At 41.7% G+C, this 17,848-nt stretch overlaps 1 protein-coding gene across 1 annotated transcript in view; it reads left to right on the top strand.

The window, feature by feature from the left end:
- LOC112071514 (lysophosphatidic acid receptor 6-like) overlaps nt 1-16,288 on the top strand; it is a 16,582-nt gene extending 294 nt beyond the window's left edge. The window contains exons 2-7 of the mRNA XM_024138961.2: nt 9,600-9,732; nt 14,628-14,783; nt 14,881-15,079; nt 15,454-15,780; nt 15,895-15,992; nt 16,112-16,288. Of these exons, the coding sequence (XP_023994729.1) occupies nt 9,627-9,732; nt 14,628-14,783; nt 14,881-15,079; nt 15,454-15,780; nt 15,895-15,992; nt 16,112-16,185 (960 nt within the window). The 5' untranslated portion in view covers nt 9,600-9,626 and the 3' untranslated portion in view covers nt 16,186-16,288. The remainder of the gene's footprint in view (nt 1-9,599; nt 9,733-14,627; nt 14,784-14,880; nt 15,080-15,453; nt 15,781-15,894; nt 15,993-16,111) is intronic.
- Nucleotides 16,289-17,848: the final 1,560 nt, after the last annotated feature.

Raw genomic sequence — 17,848 nt, 5'->3', positions numbered from 1 at the left:
CTGTCCCTGTTGCATACTTACTGCATGTGTGTTGTGTGTGCTGTGTGCTGGTGTGTGTGGGTGTGTGTGTGTTTGTGTGTTGTGTTGTGTGGTGTGTGTGTGTGCGTGTGGGTGTGTTGTGGTTGTGTGTTGTGATGTGTGTGTGTGTGTGTGTGTGTGTGTGTGTGTGTGTGTGTGGTGTGGAAGAGAAAAAGTCGGAGTGAAAAGATGAAATTACTTGCACAGATAAAACATCTCAACTGTTGCTTCACACAGAGTATCATTCTTCTTTATTCTCTACAGTCTACAGATACGCATTGCAATGGAGTGGAAGATACTAATATGCAAAAACAAGCTTAGACTCGAGTAAAAATTGCCCAACAGACAGTAAAATATACCAATCTAGGACCCAGGGATCAGCAACTAGATTCAGCCCGACTGATTTTCTTGAGCGCAAGATCAGGCTGACACATACAGTACAATGATTTGTGACCTGCAAATGACCACAGATGCCCAAACAATATAATGGTTGACTAAAAGCATACTCATTTCAAACCTCGCTTACGTTTGTATACAATTCATGTCAGTCTCCTCCTATTATGCGTGGAATACTTTGGAACAGATCTTCTTCAATTTAAATCACTTGGAGCTGATTTCCTGGTGTTTTTCTGTCTTTCTATGTCCAAAATATGAAAAACCACCCCAAATGATTTTAATAAAAACCATAGACAGAATTCGGGCAAACCCTGATCTAGACATAGAAACAATTACATCTGGGCTACAATGCGACATTGAATAGATTTTCAAAACAATATACATACTAGGAGACATTAGCATCATCAACAAGTTATATTCTCAACTGTTTCTGCAAACTATAGACAATTTAACATTTACATTTTAAGTCATTTTTAGCAGAACGCTCGTTATCCAGAGCGACTTACAAATGTGGTGCATTTCTCTTATTCGCTTTTGTCATTTACATTTCCATAGTGTACAATAAATACGATACAACCCACTGTTACGTCTAGACAATGAGCTACAGGCATTACATTATATAGACAGTCTTTTTCTTAAGGTGTGTGCGTGAGAGGCGCGAGGAGCATTGTTGAGAGAATGGCGATCTACCATCTTAATCCTAGGCGCTAGGCTATTAGCTCTATCAAAGTAGAGAACACGAAGGACACCAATGTTGTTGGTGAGTATGTGCGTGCTCTCTCGTGTGCTCATGATGCTGTTATACTAAGCTTCTCTGCGTGACGTGGTTCTATAGGAGAGGAACAATTATTCTAAATATGAAAGGCAATTTTCTAGCGCATGTCTGCAGCATTGTCTTCATCTCGTGTAGTGTTGAGGATAATAAGGTAGCACGACCCTTTTCTTTGCTGCGCTCGTTTACTTCACTTGTAATTAGCAAAACCTAGTTTTAACATATAGTACTACACTGGATTGCGTATACAAAAACTCATTAACTGAACGAAATACACAGACTCTGCTTAACAACATATAGTATTTCATTTCCTACGTCAGGAAATTCTAAGCACTCAAAACTAGCAGTCAGTCGTAACTGGTTCAAAGCATGAGGACTGATACAAGTTCAGATGAAAAGTGTGGTGTTTCGGCGTGTCGAACGCTGCTTCCACACGGAGGCTGGCCTCCATGTGCACTCCAATGCCCTTCCCACGTTGTGTCGAGTTGGCTGCAGTCTTGACACAACAACAAGACTGATCATCACCTTATGCTTCGATTATCTCGACACTACAGTACCACTGACCACGTATTCATAAATCTATTCGGATCAAAAGTGCTGTTGCGTGCACTATCTCGTACTACTCTCTACCTTCGTTATTAGCTTTCACCGTAGTAAGAACGCCTTTTTGTTCCTCTTTGGTAAATGCAATAACCTATTTAAATATTACACTGAGTGTACAAAACATTAAGAACACCTTTCTAATATTGAGTTGCCCTCAGAACAGCCTCAATTTGTCAGGGCATGGACTCTACAAGGTGTCGAAAGCGTTCCACAGGGATGCTGGCCCATGTTGACTCCAATGCTTCCCACGGTTGTGTCGAGTTGGCTGCAGTTCTTGACACAAACCAGTGCACCTGGCACCTACTACCACACCACGTTCAAAAGCACTTAAATCTTTTGTTGCGTTTATGTATTTTGTTTTGTTGCTTTTTGTGCTATTGCGTGCTACGTGCTTGTTTTATGTTGCTCTGCATGTGATCACTGCTCATTGTTTGTCTGTATTGTTACTGTAATTGTTGTTAATAACCTGCCCAGGGWCTGTGGTTGAAAATTTGCCGGCTGGCTAAAACCGGCACTTTTACTGAAACGTTAATTAACATGCACTGTACCTGTAAAAATACAAATAAACTCTTGCCCATTCACCCTCTGAATGGCACACATACACAATCCATGATTCAATTATCTCAAGGCTTAAAAATCCTTCTTTAATCCTCCCTTTCATCTACACTGGTTTAAGTGGATTTAACATGTGACATCAATAAGGGATCATAGCTTTCATCTGGATTCACCTGGTCAGTCTGTGGCATGGAAAGAGCAGGTGTTCATAATGTTTTGTACACTCACTGTATATGGCACTGTATCTGTCAGGGGGAAATCTTTACAGCGTTAAATAATGACTTCGGGCATCCCGAGTGGAGCAGCGGTCTAAGGCACTGCAGTGCTTGAGGCGTCACTATAGATCCGGGTCCGATCCCGGACTGTGTCGCAGCGAGCTGCGACCAGGAGACCCATGAGGCGATGTAGGTTATTCCTCCGACACATTGGTGCGACTGGCTTCCAGGTTCAACAAGCAGTGTGTCAAGAAGCAGTGCAGTTTGGCAGGGTCTTGTTTTGGAGGACGCATGGCTCTCGACCTTCGCCTCTCCCGAGTCCGTACGGGAGTTGCAGCAATGGGACAAGACTGTAACTACRAATTGGATATACGAAAATTGGGGAGAAAAAGCCAGACTAACCGGTGCCCCCGCACATTGACTCTGTACCGGTACCACCTGTATATAGCCTTGCGACTGTTATTCCCCTGTCATTTTACTTTTTCATTTTTTTTCTTTACCTATCTATTGTTTACCAAATACCTGTTGCACTGTTGGTTAGGGCTTGTAAGTAAGCATTTCACTATTCCGCGCACGTGACAAATAAACTTTGATTTGAAGAAAAATATATCTAATTAAAATGACTTCCTCCCTGACTTACTGGCTGTTCAGCATCCTGATTTCATCATCTTGGCAGTTAGACTCCTTGTATACAAAATTAACAACAGTGAAAATAGATGTGCGTCCCAAATGGCATGATATTCCCAACATAGAGCACTAATTTAGACCAGATCCCTGGTAGCGCACTATAAATGGCATAGGATGCCATTTGGGTAGCAGACTTTGTCTAGTGTCGTTCAGACCGGTTTGAGGAGTTAGCGAGGTAACTTTGGTCACCTTTGAGTTCAACCCGGGATAACAAGTCATACAAAAGTGGCTCACCTTTTAGCCAGGTCAATTTCTATGGCAACGAATCCTTCAGAACTAACCTGCTCTGAGGCAGGCTWACTCACGGCTAACTCCACTTACCCTGAATGAAATGACTGAGCCGCGAGTTGAGGACCAATGAAATCAGATTCCATCCCTTTAGCAAGAATTGCGTCACCATCCCCTTCCTTTGAAGGAGACGACTGAATGAATATGTTATTAATCAAACGTTTTTTGTGTGTTTAAAAAGGGTAATGTTAAAATAATCCCATTAAACATGTAATATTGACAGAATGCATTTCAAACTTCATGCAATGTAACACTTGTATGACTTAATACAAAATAAATATAAATAGGAGTGGGAAAACAGTTCTTGTTCATTGATAAGCACACCAAAAACCTATTTCACACAACAGCTTGCTGAATTTGCAAGATGACTTTTCTTTCATTTTGATCCCTAGCCGTGACCCCACTCTCCGAGGGTGTCTCAGGAGGAGTTGGGATACCAAAAATAAATTTCCATTCCACACCTCACGCTCATATAGGTTACCCACTTGTACATGCAGTGAAACTGGACAAATACAAGTACCCCCTATTTGACTTTTTTGGGATTGATGCATTTTCTTACTGTAGAGTTCAGCATTCGACTAGCCATGTGCGACATGCACGAGCAGTTCCAAGCCTTCTAGAGTTAGTGGCAGGTGGACGAGCAATAACAACCGTCAAAGTATGGATGAAGCCTGAGCTGGAATGTCAAGGTAACTGAAGCTGGTTAGGTTTATTAATCCCTGAGTAGATCTAGTTTGCTTCGTGGGATACCCCTCTGGGGATACAAATGAATACACAAYAAATACACAGACAGACTGTTGGGGAAATGGAGCCTCTTTAACAATAACTCTGTAAAAGACCAGTACATTCTACTTGTAAAAAAGGTGCTTTGAAGAAGTGTAAGCGAGGGAGATGGTGGGATAAATAGGAAAATAGATAGACAGAAATCGAAAGAGAAAGACGTAGAAGAGGGAGAGAGATATACAGTTGAAGTTGGAAGTTTACATACACCTTAGCCAAATAAATTTAAACTCAGTTTTTCCCAATTCCTGACAATCCTAGTAAAAATTCCCTGTCTTAGGCAGGTTGGATCACCACTCTATTTTAAGAATGTGAAATGTCCGAATAATAGTAGAGAGAATGATTTATTTCAGCTTTTATTTCTTTCATCACATTCCCAGTGGGTCAGAAGTTTACATACACTCAATTAGTATTTGGTAGCATTGCCTTTAAATTGTTTAAATTGGTTTAAATGTTTTGGGTAGCCTTCCACAAGCTTCCCACAATAAGTTGGGTGAATTTTGGCCTATTCCTCCTGACAGAGCTGGTGTAACTGAGTCAGGTTTGTAGGCCTCCTGTCGCCACGCTTTTTTCAGTTCTGCAACAAATTTTTTACAGGATTGAGGTCAGGGCTTTGTGATGGCCACTCCAATACCTTGACTTTGGTGTCCTTAAGCCATTTTGCCACAACTTTGGAAGTATGCTTGGGGTCATTGTCCATTTGGAAGACCCATTTGGCGACCAAGCTTTAACTTCTGACTGATGTCTTGAGATGTTGCTTCAATAATCCAACATAATTTCCTACCTCATGTTGCCATCTATTTTGCCATCTATTTATGAAGTGCACCAGTCCCTCCTGCCAGCAAAGCACCCCCACAAATGATGCTGCCACTCCGTGCTTCAGCGGTTGGATGGTGTTCTTCGGCTTGCAAGCCTCCCCCTTTTTCCTCCAAACATTAAACGATGGTCATTATGGCCAAACAAGTTCTATTTTTTGTTTCATCAGCACCAGAGGACATTTTCTCCAAAAAAGTACGATCTTTGTCCCCATGTGCAGTTGCAAACCGTAGTCTGGCTTTTAATGGCGGTTTTGGAGCAGTGGCTTCTTCCTTGCTGAGCAGCCTTTCAGGTTATGTCGATATAGGACTCGTTTTACTGTGGATATAGATACTTTGTACCTGTTTCCTCCAGCATCTTCACAAGGTCCTTTGCTGTTGTACTGGGATTGATTTGCCTTTTCGCACAAAGTACATTCATCTCTAGGAGACAGAACACGCTCCTTCAAATCAAATCAAATCAAACCAAATTTTATTTGTCACATACACATGGTTAGCAGATGTTAATGCGAGTGTAGCGAAATGCTTGTGCTTCTAGTTCCGACAATGCAGTAATAACCAACAAGTAATCTAACTAACAATTCCACAACTACTACCTTATACACACAGTGTAAAGGGATAAAGAATATGTACATTAAAGATATATGAATGAGTGATGTACAGAAGCAGGGCATAGGCAAGATGCAGTAGATGGTATAGTGTACAGTATATAAACATATGAGATGAGTAATGTAGGGTATGTAAACATAAAGTGACACATAGTTTAAAGTGGCTAGTGATACATGTATTACATAAGATGGCAAGATGCAGTGGATGATATACAGTACAGTATATACATATATATGAGATGAGTAATGTAGGGTATGTAAACATTATATTAAGTGGCATTGTTAAAGTGGCTAGTGATAACATTTTACATAATTCCATCAATTCCCATTATTAAAGTGGCATTATTAAAACTTTATACCTTCTTCACTACTGTCCGTCAATGTGGATAGGGGGGTGCTCCCTCTGCTGTTTCCTGAAGTCCACATCATCTCCTTTGTTTTGTTGACGTTGAGTGTGAGGTATTTTCCTGAACACCACACTCCGAGGGCCCTCACCTCCTCCATGTAGGCCGTCTCGTCGTTGTTGGTAATTCAAGCCTACCACTGTAGTGTCGTCCGCAAACTTGATTGATTGAGTTGAAGGCGTGCATGGCCACGCAGTCGTGGGTGAACAGGGAGTACAGGAGAGGGCTCAGAACGCACCCTGTGGGGCCCCAGTGTTGAGGATCAGCGGGGTGGAGATGTTGTTAACCTACCCTGCACCACCTGGGGCGCCGTCAGGAAGTCCAGGACCCAGTTGCACAGGGCGGGGTCGAGACCAGGGTCTCGAGCTTGATGACGAGTTTGGAGGTACTAATGGTGTTAAATGCTGAGCTGCTGTCGATGAACAGCATTCTCACATAGGTATCCTCTTGTCAGATGGTAGGGGAGTGTAGTGGTGGTTGCGATTGCGTCGTCTGTGACCTATTGGGTCGGTAAGCAAATTGGAGTGGCGTCTTAGGGAGTCGGTAAGGGTGAGGTGATATGGTCCTTGACTAGTCTCTCAAAGCACTTCATGATGACGGAAGTGAGTGCTACGGGGCGGTAGTCGTTTAGCTCATACCTTAGCTTTCTTGGGAACAGGAACAATGGTGGCCCTCTTGAAGCATGTGGGAACAGCAGACTGGATAAGGATGATTGAAATGTCCTTAAACACACCAGCCAGCTGGTCTGCGCATGCTCTGAGGACGCGGCTGGGAATGCCGTCTGGGCCTGCAGCCTTGCGAGGGTTAACACGTTTAATTGTTTCTCACCTCGGCTGCAGTGAAGGAGAGCCCGCAGGTTTTGGTAGCGGGCCGTGTCAGTGGCACTGTATTGTCCTCAAAGCGAGCAAAAAGTTATTTAGTCTGTCTGGGAGCAAGACATCCTGGTCCGCGACGGGCTGGTTTTCTTTTTTGTAATCCGTGATGACTGTAGACCCTGCCACATACCTCTTGTGTCTGAGCTGTTGAATTGCGACTCTACTTTGTCTCTATACTGGGACTTAGCTTGTTTGATTGCCTTGCGGAGGGAATAGCTACACTGTTTGTATTCGGTCATGTTTCCGTCACCTTGCCCTGGTTAAAAGCAGTGGTTCGCGCTTCAGTTTCACGCGAATGCTGCCATCAATCCACGGTTTCTGGTTTGGGAATGTTTAAATCGTTGCTGTGGGTACGACATCGTCAATGCACTTTCTAATGAACTCGCTCACCGAATCAGCATATTCGTCAATGTTGTTGTTGGACGCATGTGGACATATCCCAATCCACGTGATCGAAGAGTCTTGAAGCGTGGAATCAGATTGGTCGACCAGCCTTGAACAGACCTGATCGCGGGAGCTTGCTGTTTTAGTTTCTGTTTGTAGGCTGGAGCAACAAAATGGAATCGTGGTCAGCTTTTCCGAAAGGAGGGCGGGGAGGCCTTATATGCGTCGCGGAAGTTAGTATAACAATGATCCAAGGTTTTACCAGCCCTGGTAGCACAATCGATATGCTGATAGAATTTAGGGAGTTTTGTTTTCAGATTAGCCTTGTTAAAATCCCCAGCTACGATGAATGCAGCCTCAGGGTGGGTGGTTTCCAGTTTACAAAGAGTCAGATAAAGTTCGTTCAGGGCCATCGATGTGTCTGCTTGGGGGATTATACGGCTGTGATTATAATCGAAGAGAATTCCCTTGGTAGATAATGCGGTCGACATTTGATTGTGGAGGAATTCTAAATCTGGTGACAGAATGACTTGAGTTCCTGTATGTTGTTTGATCACACCACGTCTCGATGATCATAAGGCATACACCCCCGCCCTCTTCTTACCAGAAAGATGTTTGTTTCTGTCGGCGCGATGCGTGAAGAACCAGCTGGCTGCACCGACTCCGTTAGCGTCTCTCGAATGAGCCATGTTTCCGTGAAGCAAGAAAACGTTACATCCTGATGTCTCTCTGGTGTTACCCGTGCTCGGATTTCATCAACCTTATTGTCAAGGACTGGACATTGGCGCGTAGTATCTAGGGAGTGGAGCGCGATGTGCCCATCTCCGAAGCCTGACCAGGAGACCGCCTCGTTTGCCCCTTTTACGGCGTCGTTGTTTAGGGTCACCGGCTGGGATCAGATCCATTGTATTGGGTGGAAGGCAAAACACAGGATCCGCTTCAGGAGAGTCATATTCCTGGTTGTAACGATGGTGAGTTGACGTTGCTCTTATATTCAGTAGTTCCTCCCGACTGTATGTAATGAAACCTAAGATTACCTGGGGTACCAATGTAAGGAATAACACATAAAACAACAAAATACTGCATAGTTTCCTAGGAGCGGTATGACGGCTGCGTGGTGCCATGGTGTTTATACTTGCGTACTATTGTTTGTACAGATGAACGTGGTACCTTCAGGCGTTTGGAAATTGCTCCCAAGGATGAACCAGACTTGTGGAGGTCTACAATTGTTTTTCTGAGGTCTTGGCTGATTTTCCCATGATGTCAAGCAAAGAGGCACTGAGTTTGAAGGTAGGCCGTGAAATACATCTACAGGTACACCTCCAATTGACTCAAATTATGTCAGTTAGCCTATCAGAAGCTTCTAAAGCCATGATATCATTTTCTGGAATTTTCCAAGCTGTTTAAAGGCACAGTCAACTTAGTGTATGTAAACTTCTGACCCACTGGAATTGTGATACAGTGAATTATAAGTGAAATAGTCTGTCTGTAAACAATTGTTGGAAAAATGACTTGTGTCATGCACAAAGTAAATGTCCTAACCGACTTGCCAAAACTATAGTTTGTTAAGAAGAAATTTGTGGAGTGGTTGAAAAAAGAGTTTTAATGACTCTAACCTAAGTGTATGTAAACTTCCGACATCAACTGTATATACATATATGACATTTGAAATCTCTTTATTATTTTGGAACTTCTGTGAGTGTAATGTTTACTGTTAATTTTTATAGTTTATTTCCCTTTTATTTATTATCTACTTCACCTGCTTTGGCAATGTTAACATACGTTTCCCATGCCAATAAAGCCCTTGAATTGAATTGAGAGACAAAGACTTTCACACCTGCTGTGGCGTGATGCTTACGAAACAACTAAGTGTATTGGTTTTGACACCCCCGACATCTCTTGCACACACACAAACATCCACAAACACAACTGGTTAATAGGGGACTACAGATTCTTCAGAGGAAATGGTGGTGGTTGTGGTAGAGGTATTTCAAAGGAAGCAGTTTGATCTTGCTCTCTTTCTATCTCTCTCTCTTTCTATCTGTCTCGCATCTCTTTCCTGTCCTCCTGACACAACATATTTCACATATAAGTAGCAGGAAACGAGTCATGTCCACATGTAACTGACATTCTCGCTCTCTCTCGCTATCTCCCGCGCTCTCTCTCTCTCTCTCTCTCTCGCACTCTCCCTCTCTGCAGAAAAGCACCACCAAAGACGAGGTAACCATGACCATCAACACCACCCATAACTGCACCGAGCCGCAGATTAACCTTATTTTCGTGGGGGTCTACGCCGTTGTCTTCACCGTCGGCCTCTTCCTCAATCTCACAGGTACAAGGAGAGAACATACTCAACTCTTACCCTCTTGCATCAAGAAATAAAAGGGTGCTTGGAGCCAACAATCTATCACATCAAAAATGAAGCCTCCTCTCCTCGGGTCATGTGTATCAGGCGTCTCAGAATGGATCTACTGTAGGATCAGGCCCTCCCCATCCATGTATTCTTATTCATTGTGATCTGAAATGCAAACCTGATCCTAAATCAGCCCTCCTCCTCTGAGACACTTGATACAGTGCATTGTAAAAATATTTAGACCCCTTGACTTTTGATATTTTGTTACTTTACAGCCTTATTTTTAAAAAAACTCATCAATCTACACACAATACTCCATAATGACAAAGCAAAAACAGTTTTTTTAAATAATGTTTGCAAATGTATTAAAAATCAATAAATGAAATATGACATTTACATAAGTATTTAGACCCTTTACTCAGTACTTTGGTGAAGCACCTTTGGCAGCGATTACAGCCTCAAGTCTTCTTGGGTATGACGCTACAAGCTTGGCACACCTGTATTTGGGGAGTTTCTCCCATTCTTCTCTGCAGATCCTCTCAAGCTCTGTCAGGTTGAATGGGAAGTGTTGCTGCACAGCTATTTTCAGGTCTCTCCAGAGATGTTTGATTGGGTTCAAGTCCGGGCTCTGGCTGGGCCACTCAAGGACATTCAGAGACTTGTCTCGAAGCTACTCCTGTTTTGTCTTGGCTGTGTGCTTAGGGTCATGGTCCTGTTGGAAGGTGAATCTTTGCCCCAGTCTGAGGTCCTGAGCACTCTGGAGCAGGTTTTCATTAAGGATCTTTCTGTACTTTGCTCAGTCAATCTGCCTCGATCCTGACTAGTCTCCCAGTCCCTGCTTTGCCAAAAGGCACCTATTTGCTGCTGAAAAACATCCCCACAGCACGATGCTGCCACCACCATGCTTCACCGTAGAAATGGTGCCAGGTTTCCTCCAGACGTGACGCTTGGCATTCAGGCCAAAGAGATAATCAGACCATAGAATCTTGTTTCTCATGGTCTGGGAGTTTTTAGGTGCCTTTTGGCAAACTCCAAGCGGGTTGTCATGTGCCTTTTACTGAGGAGTGGCTTCTGTCTGGTCACTCTACCATAAAGGCATGATTGGTGGAGTGCTGCAGAGATGGTTGTCCTTCTGGAAGGTTCTCCCATCTCCACAGAGGAACTCTAGAGCTCTGTCAGAGTGACCATCGGGTTCTTGGTCACCTCCCTGCCCAAACCCAGTTTGGCAGGACGGCTAGCTCTAGGAAGAGTCTTGTTGTTTCCAAACTTCTTCCATTTTAGAATGATGGTGGCCACTGTGTTCTTGGGGACCTTCAATGCTGCAGAAATGTTTTGGTAACCTTCCCCAGATCTGTGCCTCGACACAATCATGTCTCAGAGCTCTACGGACAATTCCTTCAACCTCATGGCTTGGTTTTTGCTCTGACATGCACTGTACACTGTACTTACATAGACAAGTGTGTGCCTTTCCAAATCATGTAAAAAGCAAATTACTTTATCACTGATGGACTCCAATCAAGTTGCAGTAACATCTCAAGGATGACCAATGGAAACAGGAAGCACCTGAACTCAGTTTCTGTTTTTATTTTTAATACATTTGCAAAAATTTCCAAAAACATGTTTTCGCTTTGTCATTATGGGGTATTGTGTGTAGATTTCTGAGGATTTGTATTTTATTTGATCTATTTTAGAATACGGCTCTAATGTAACAAAATGTGGAAAAAGTCAAAGGGTCTGAATACTGTAACTAATGTATTTTACAATAGTTACAGTATCTTTTTTTTCAGCTTCAGCTACCCTCAACCCCTCCCATCTATATCTGAAGACCATCTCGTTTTGATTTCTATTTGCCATATCTTTTTAACTGCGCTGTTTCACAAAAGTTCAGAACCTTTTTATTCTCATAGTTTCATAGTTTCTACAGATTGTAAATTAAAGATAAACATTTTGCTCAACGTATTATATTATAATTGATCGATTGACTATGACTTTTAAAATCACCCAGCAGTGCTATTTGCAGAGTTAGCTCCAGGTAAATGTTGCAATTCTTCAGCCCTTCCTGAACCTTCGACCAAAAACAAGCTACATATGGACAGTACCAAAACAAATGATCTGATGATTGTCTCTTCGCAGCAAAATCTACAGAGCTGGCATGATTGTATCCCCCATATATATAACATTCTATTGGTTGCAAGAATTTTATATGATCATTTAAATTGGAAAATTCTAAGTTTTGAATCCGGAATCTTTTTGTGTATCAGCACATAAACCATGTGCCATGGAATCAGTACATCGAAAATCTCTTACCATCTGTTTGCAATCTGTATGGCACAGCTGTCAATTTTTTGTCCTAAAATGACACTGGTATACTTTTTTTATTTAAGACACTTTTATTTAACCAATTTTGMTTTTTAATGCAGGGCCAACAGACAAGTTCCTTACTTTTTCCCCTACCACTTGCCTCTTTCATTTTTGCGGTTATGCTGCAATTAGTTGGTTGTAATTTTGGGTAGAGGAGACATTTCCATATATTTTTGTTAGCTGCATGTGTGACATGACTTCACCAGTCCTCTTTATGATATAACTGACAAAGTTTAAACCCTTTTTAATATTTATTTACAAAAAAGTATGTTTTTTTTAATCAATTAGTATATTTAACCATAATATTTGTTGTATTATTTGTTCTGTCTTTTCTGGTCGATTAAACTGAAATTACAATCAACTTTCTATGGCTTGTTTTAAAAATACAAATATTTTGGAGATGATTTCATTTTCAAATAGTGAAATATTATAAATGGAAAAAGGCAATTACTAATCTACTAGAGAACTAGTTCGGATTTATGTATTACTTTGTATGACTGCAGCCTTTAGTGAGAGGTCTAATGCTTTAATATTTAATCATTTCTGCCCTCCCGAATTCATATTCATTATATAATTAGCCTGTTTCATTTTGTCTGGGTTGCCATTCTACATCAAATGAAATATTTTTTGCACATATCATTTAAAAAACAAGTTGCTAGGCGTAGGCAAGGCCATAAGTAAATAGGTACACTGGGATATGACTAAAGTGTTAATCAGGGTGATTTTTCCACAAATACAGTTATTTTCCGTTCCATGGTAACAAGATCTTATCTATTTTTGCTAACTTTCTATTAAAAGGTATTGTAGTGAGATCATTTATTTCGTTCGGGATTTGAATAACGAGTATGTCCACATCACCGTCAGACCATTTTATTGGTAAACTACACAGTTTGATTTTTTTTGTGATCCAATATGCAATATATTATTACACTTCTGTAATCTGTAATCCAGAGAGGTTAGAAAAAGTATTTAGATCCTCTATGAGGCTGTGGAGGGATCCAAATTGTGGATTTAAAAGAAAACGTACAATGACACCTGTGTTTTTAAACTATGGATTTCTAGCCCCTTGATATTATTGTTAGATCTGATTTTAATAGCTAACATTTTGTTGGCCATAATAAATAAATATGCTGATAGTGGACAACCTTGTTTTTCTCCTCTTGACAGTTTAATACTTTCTGAGAAGTAGCCATTATTTAATATTTCACACCAAGGGTTACTATACAGGTTGTATCACAACCGGCCGTGATTGGGAGTCCCATAGGGCGGCGCACAATTGGCCCAGAATCATCTGGGTTTGGCCGGTGTAGGCCGTCATTGTAAATAAGAATTTGTTCTTAACTGACTTGCCTACTTAAATAAAGGTTCAATTAAAAAAATCTAAAATAAAAATGTAACCCATTGTTTAAGAGATTCTCCAAAATGGAAATATTCCAGGCATTTATAAATACATTTGAGTCAACATTATCAAAAGCCTTTTCAAAGTCAGCTATGTGAATACCAGGCCTGGTTTCCCAGATTTTTCATAGTGCTCTATTGTTTCCAGTACTTGTCTTATATTAGCTATGTAAAAAATATGTCTGATTAGGATGAACAATATCCGACAATACCTTTTTAATTCTATCCGCCATGCATTTTGCCACAATTGTATCACAGTGTTGTAAGGGCCCTCCATTTTTTTTAAATGGACTGGATCTTTATATTTACCACTTGGTCCTTTTTCACTAGTAATGAAATCAGACCTGGTTGAGTATCTGATAATCTACCATTTTTATAGGAGTGGTTAAAACGTGCTAATAACGGTCCTCTGCGTACATTGTAAAAGGTTTGGCATACGTCAACTGGTATGTCATCCAGCCCTGGAGTTTTCCCGGACTTAAAGGCTTTAATTGCATCAAGAACTTTCTCCTCTGTAATTTGGCCTTCACATGAGTCTTCCTGTACAACTGATAATGAATTGCATGGCCTCGAAAGGCACATTTAAAAGTGTCCCATATAATAAGGGGATCTGAGGTACCTATGTTATGTCGGAAAACGTCAGTTATAAATTCTTCTGTCCTGGTTAAAAACAAGTTAGCATCCAATAGGCTTTGATAAAATTTCCAATATCCTCTCCCACGTGGAAATTCTGTAAAAGTAATGTATATGCCAATTATTTGARGGTCCGACCCTATTCTGTCCCCTATCAACAGTTTTCTTAAAAGGATTGTTTGTATAGAATAATAATAGGGAGAGCCAACTAAAGGCGTTAACTCTTCGCATCTATCCAGACCAAATGGAGCACTGGACCAGCCACTCTTAAATAGCACCTGGGCCAGCACAGGTGAAACACTTTCTGACTAACAAAATGGACAAGCCAGCACAGGTGTAACACATAGTGACTAGCAAGGTGACACCAATCGGTGCACCCCATATGCTGAATGGAAAAACCAAAGCCTGTAAAAATACAACCGCAGCACTCACTTGAGTTGCAATTTAAGCTTTTTTTTAATTTTCAATGTTCCACCTTACAGCACTGGTAGTCTTCTTCTGTTATACCAAGTTGTGGTCCCACACCATGGTTTACATGACAAACCTGGCCATCGCAGACCTCCTCCTGGTCCTAACTCTGCCCCTGAGGATCTACTACCATCTGGGCTTGTCCGGGTTACCTCAGGTCTTGTGTGAAGGTAATGGCTGGCTCAGTGTTTTTACCAGGGTTGGGGTCTATAACATGTAAATTTAGTCAAGTCAATTCTTATTTTTCTTCTTCTTCATTCATTTCAGGGATGGGCCTGGTTCTTCTGGTCAACATGTATGGCAGCATATTCCTCCTCACCTGCATGTGTTTCGACCGCTGCATGGCCGTGTGCCTACCCATGTTGTCCTGGGTCCAGGAGGGGCGTAAGAAAGCCCCGCTGGTCTGCCTTGGGGTGTGGTTGCTCACCGCAGGCGCCAGCCTCCCCATCTACATCTCCAAACGCAGGTATAGGATACAACTAGGGCCAAGAGTTATTCCTGGTCAGCTTAACATGAGTGCTGATGTAAGATCTGTTTAGCTTTTTAGATCACAATTAACACGACTACATGGACATGGGGGGACCTGATCCTAGTTCAGCACTCCTGCTCTGAAACACTTTATGAATACAGGCCCTGGTCAGAGAGACCTCATGGCCCTATAACATCATGTCAGTCCTAAACGTGTTTTAATTTCTATAGCCTTTGATATTCTCTCTTCTCTTTCTCTCTCTTTCTTTCTTTCTCTCTCTCTTTCTTTCTCTCTTTTTATTTCTCTTTCTCTCCCTCTCTTTCCCTCTCGTTCTCTCTCTCTCTGTACCTTCTCTCTCCCTCTCTCTTTAGAGAGGTGTCCAAGGACATCCAGGTCAATTGTTTCGGGAACCTCCCAGTCTACGCCATGCAGCCCATGGCGGTCGCCTCGACTTTAACCGTCGGCTTCGGCATCCCCTTATTGGTGATGTTAGTCTGTTCCTGGGCATTGATCCAGGCCATCACAAGGAGCTCCATAGCCCAAACAGACTACATCGACTCTGGGAAGATTCAGAGGATGATCACCATCAGCCTGGTGATATTCCTCACCTGTTTCCTGCCCTACCATGGGACTCTGGCCCTCCTCTATGTCCATAGGGAGGCGATAACATGCCCCCTTCTGGCAGCATACCACTATAGGTAGGTAGCTTTAGGTTTACTGTATCTATTTATTTTGTAAATTTCTTGTCTGTTATATTTGAATTAATATTACTTATTATTTTGTTATTAAAAATATTATTATTATTATTACAGCCTAATGGTGGCCTGTCTGAATGCCATGTTGGACCCACTAGCCTACTACTTCACAACAGAGACGTTCAGGAGGAAGATGGATAAGGATTCTGTCAGAACAGCTCTTAGGGGAACAACAGGGGATCCAGAGGACCAGTCGATACTTTAAAGACGTTTCATCAAGGGCGTAACAGTTTCTTGAACATTAGGGGGACGGAGTCTAACATTTGGGCATTATGGATGTTCCCTGTAAACAGTCACAGCTCTGAGGGGATCAACACGAGGTTATCCAGAGGACCTGTCAATACCTAAAAGACTTTAAATATAGTTCAAATGTGGAGTCTTTATAACAATTATGAATTTATAAAAGGATCCACAGGCATATTCTCATTGTACTTTTATCCAATGAAGCCTCGTCTACAGAACTGCATCGGTTATCGACGTTTGCAGATGTTACACATGAGGCTAAATGATGCAGTCCCAGGTGTCCGTGGCTCAAATGGTGTAGGGATCTACTGATTCCTGCTGGGTCTTTGCTTGGGAAACCATGTTTTGTTGACTTTTCAGCCTTTTACTGACATTGATTGGTTGATGAAGAGTAGCTAACTAAACTCCACTCCTTGGTAAAGGAAGTTTCTGATGAAATAAACCAATGGAGTGGGGTAGACTGAGGCCAGGCTTTGTGTAATTCAGCTCCAACTACACCGATTCGCCCAAGGTCAATGCTTAAACATTTTTAAATTATGAAACGCTTACCTTGTGTCTATGTTTGTACTCTGTAGTTGCGTGCCTTTCTTTGTTTCCTGAAATCCATGCTTTTTCAAGAAACATTAATCAAATACAACCACCGACTGTTTGCTCATTGCTGTTGCTCTAAGATGGCAACTCAGCGCAAATGCACGTGCCAATTGAATCTCAACAAGGAAACGGTCGGTGGTTGGAAACTTCCTTCACCATGAAGTGGAGTTTAGTCAGTTAGATGCAAAGTAGACCCAAGGTAATATGGAGAACCAGTTTATGGCATCCATGGACTGGATAGCTGGAGTTGATCTACCCTGAATTTTTTTTTCTTCGTATGTTGCGAATGTGCAACACGAACAGTGACAAATTAACTGGTAGAGATGGCGTGAGATGTAGCCACTGAACAAACAGTGCCAATATATCCTCCAAACACCGGCTTCGAGGGCATTATCACTTTTATACAACGGGTTACCAATATATTCAAAGAATGATTTACATATTTTCATTAAAAAAGTTATTTGGATTCATTTATTCATACTATTTCATCCTTCCACAAGATATAGTCCCGACACAAATCTAGGGTTGTTACCCAAGCCGGGTGATCGTTCGTTCTATTGGTTCGGTTGCCAGAGACGCGACCCAGTCGTTTAGTCTTTTTGTTCTGTATCTATGGACACGACCCAGTTGTTCGTTCTAAATGTTCCATTGCCATACTGGCTGGCAACAGTCGTATACCTTGCTTGCTAACTAGCCAACTACGGCTAACTTACAGTCACGTCAAAAAGTGCAGCCAGAATAACAGCAAAGTAGCTGCATTTTCATTTGTTCAAGCTGTTTTCTAGTGACATTTATTTGGATACATCCATAACAATGAGCTAATGAGGCGCGATTTCGCCCGGCATAGAAAATGTGCTCACTCGTCAGGACACTGTTGTTCAGAGGAGCCAGCCAACAACACAGCTAACACAATCACCTCAAACTGAGGCTGGAAAAACTGGAAACTAGCTGCACTTCATTGCGTTTTACCTTTTTTCAATTGACATTTCTTTGTATATATATATAAATATTAAAACAATGTTGCAAATGTCTGAGAGAAAGACAGCAAGGTTTATACAAATCTCCACTGTTGAAAATGAAATGTTAGTCTAAAAGAAATATGAGATAATGTCTAGATGCTTTTTATAGTGGAGATCAAGTTTATAAACTGCCTGGCTGGGCTGATTAGACATTGGAT

This window comes from Salvelinus sp. IW2-2015, unplaced genomic scaffold (assembly GCF_002910315.2).
Source record: "Salvelinus sp. IW2-2015 unplaced genomic scaffold, ASM291031v2 Un_scaffold1627, whole genome shotgun sequence".
In the NCBI taxonomy this organism is placed as follows: Eukaryota; Metazoa; Chordata; class Actinopteri; order Salmoniformes; family Salmonidae; genus Salvelinus; species Salvelinus sp. IW2-2015.
This window is presented reverse-complemented; position numbering and strand designations above follow the sequence as displayed.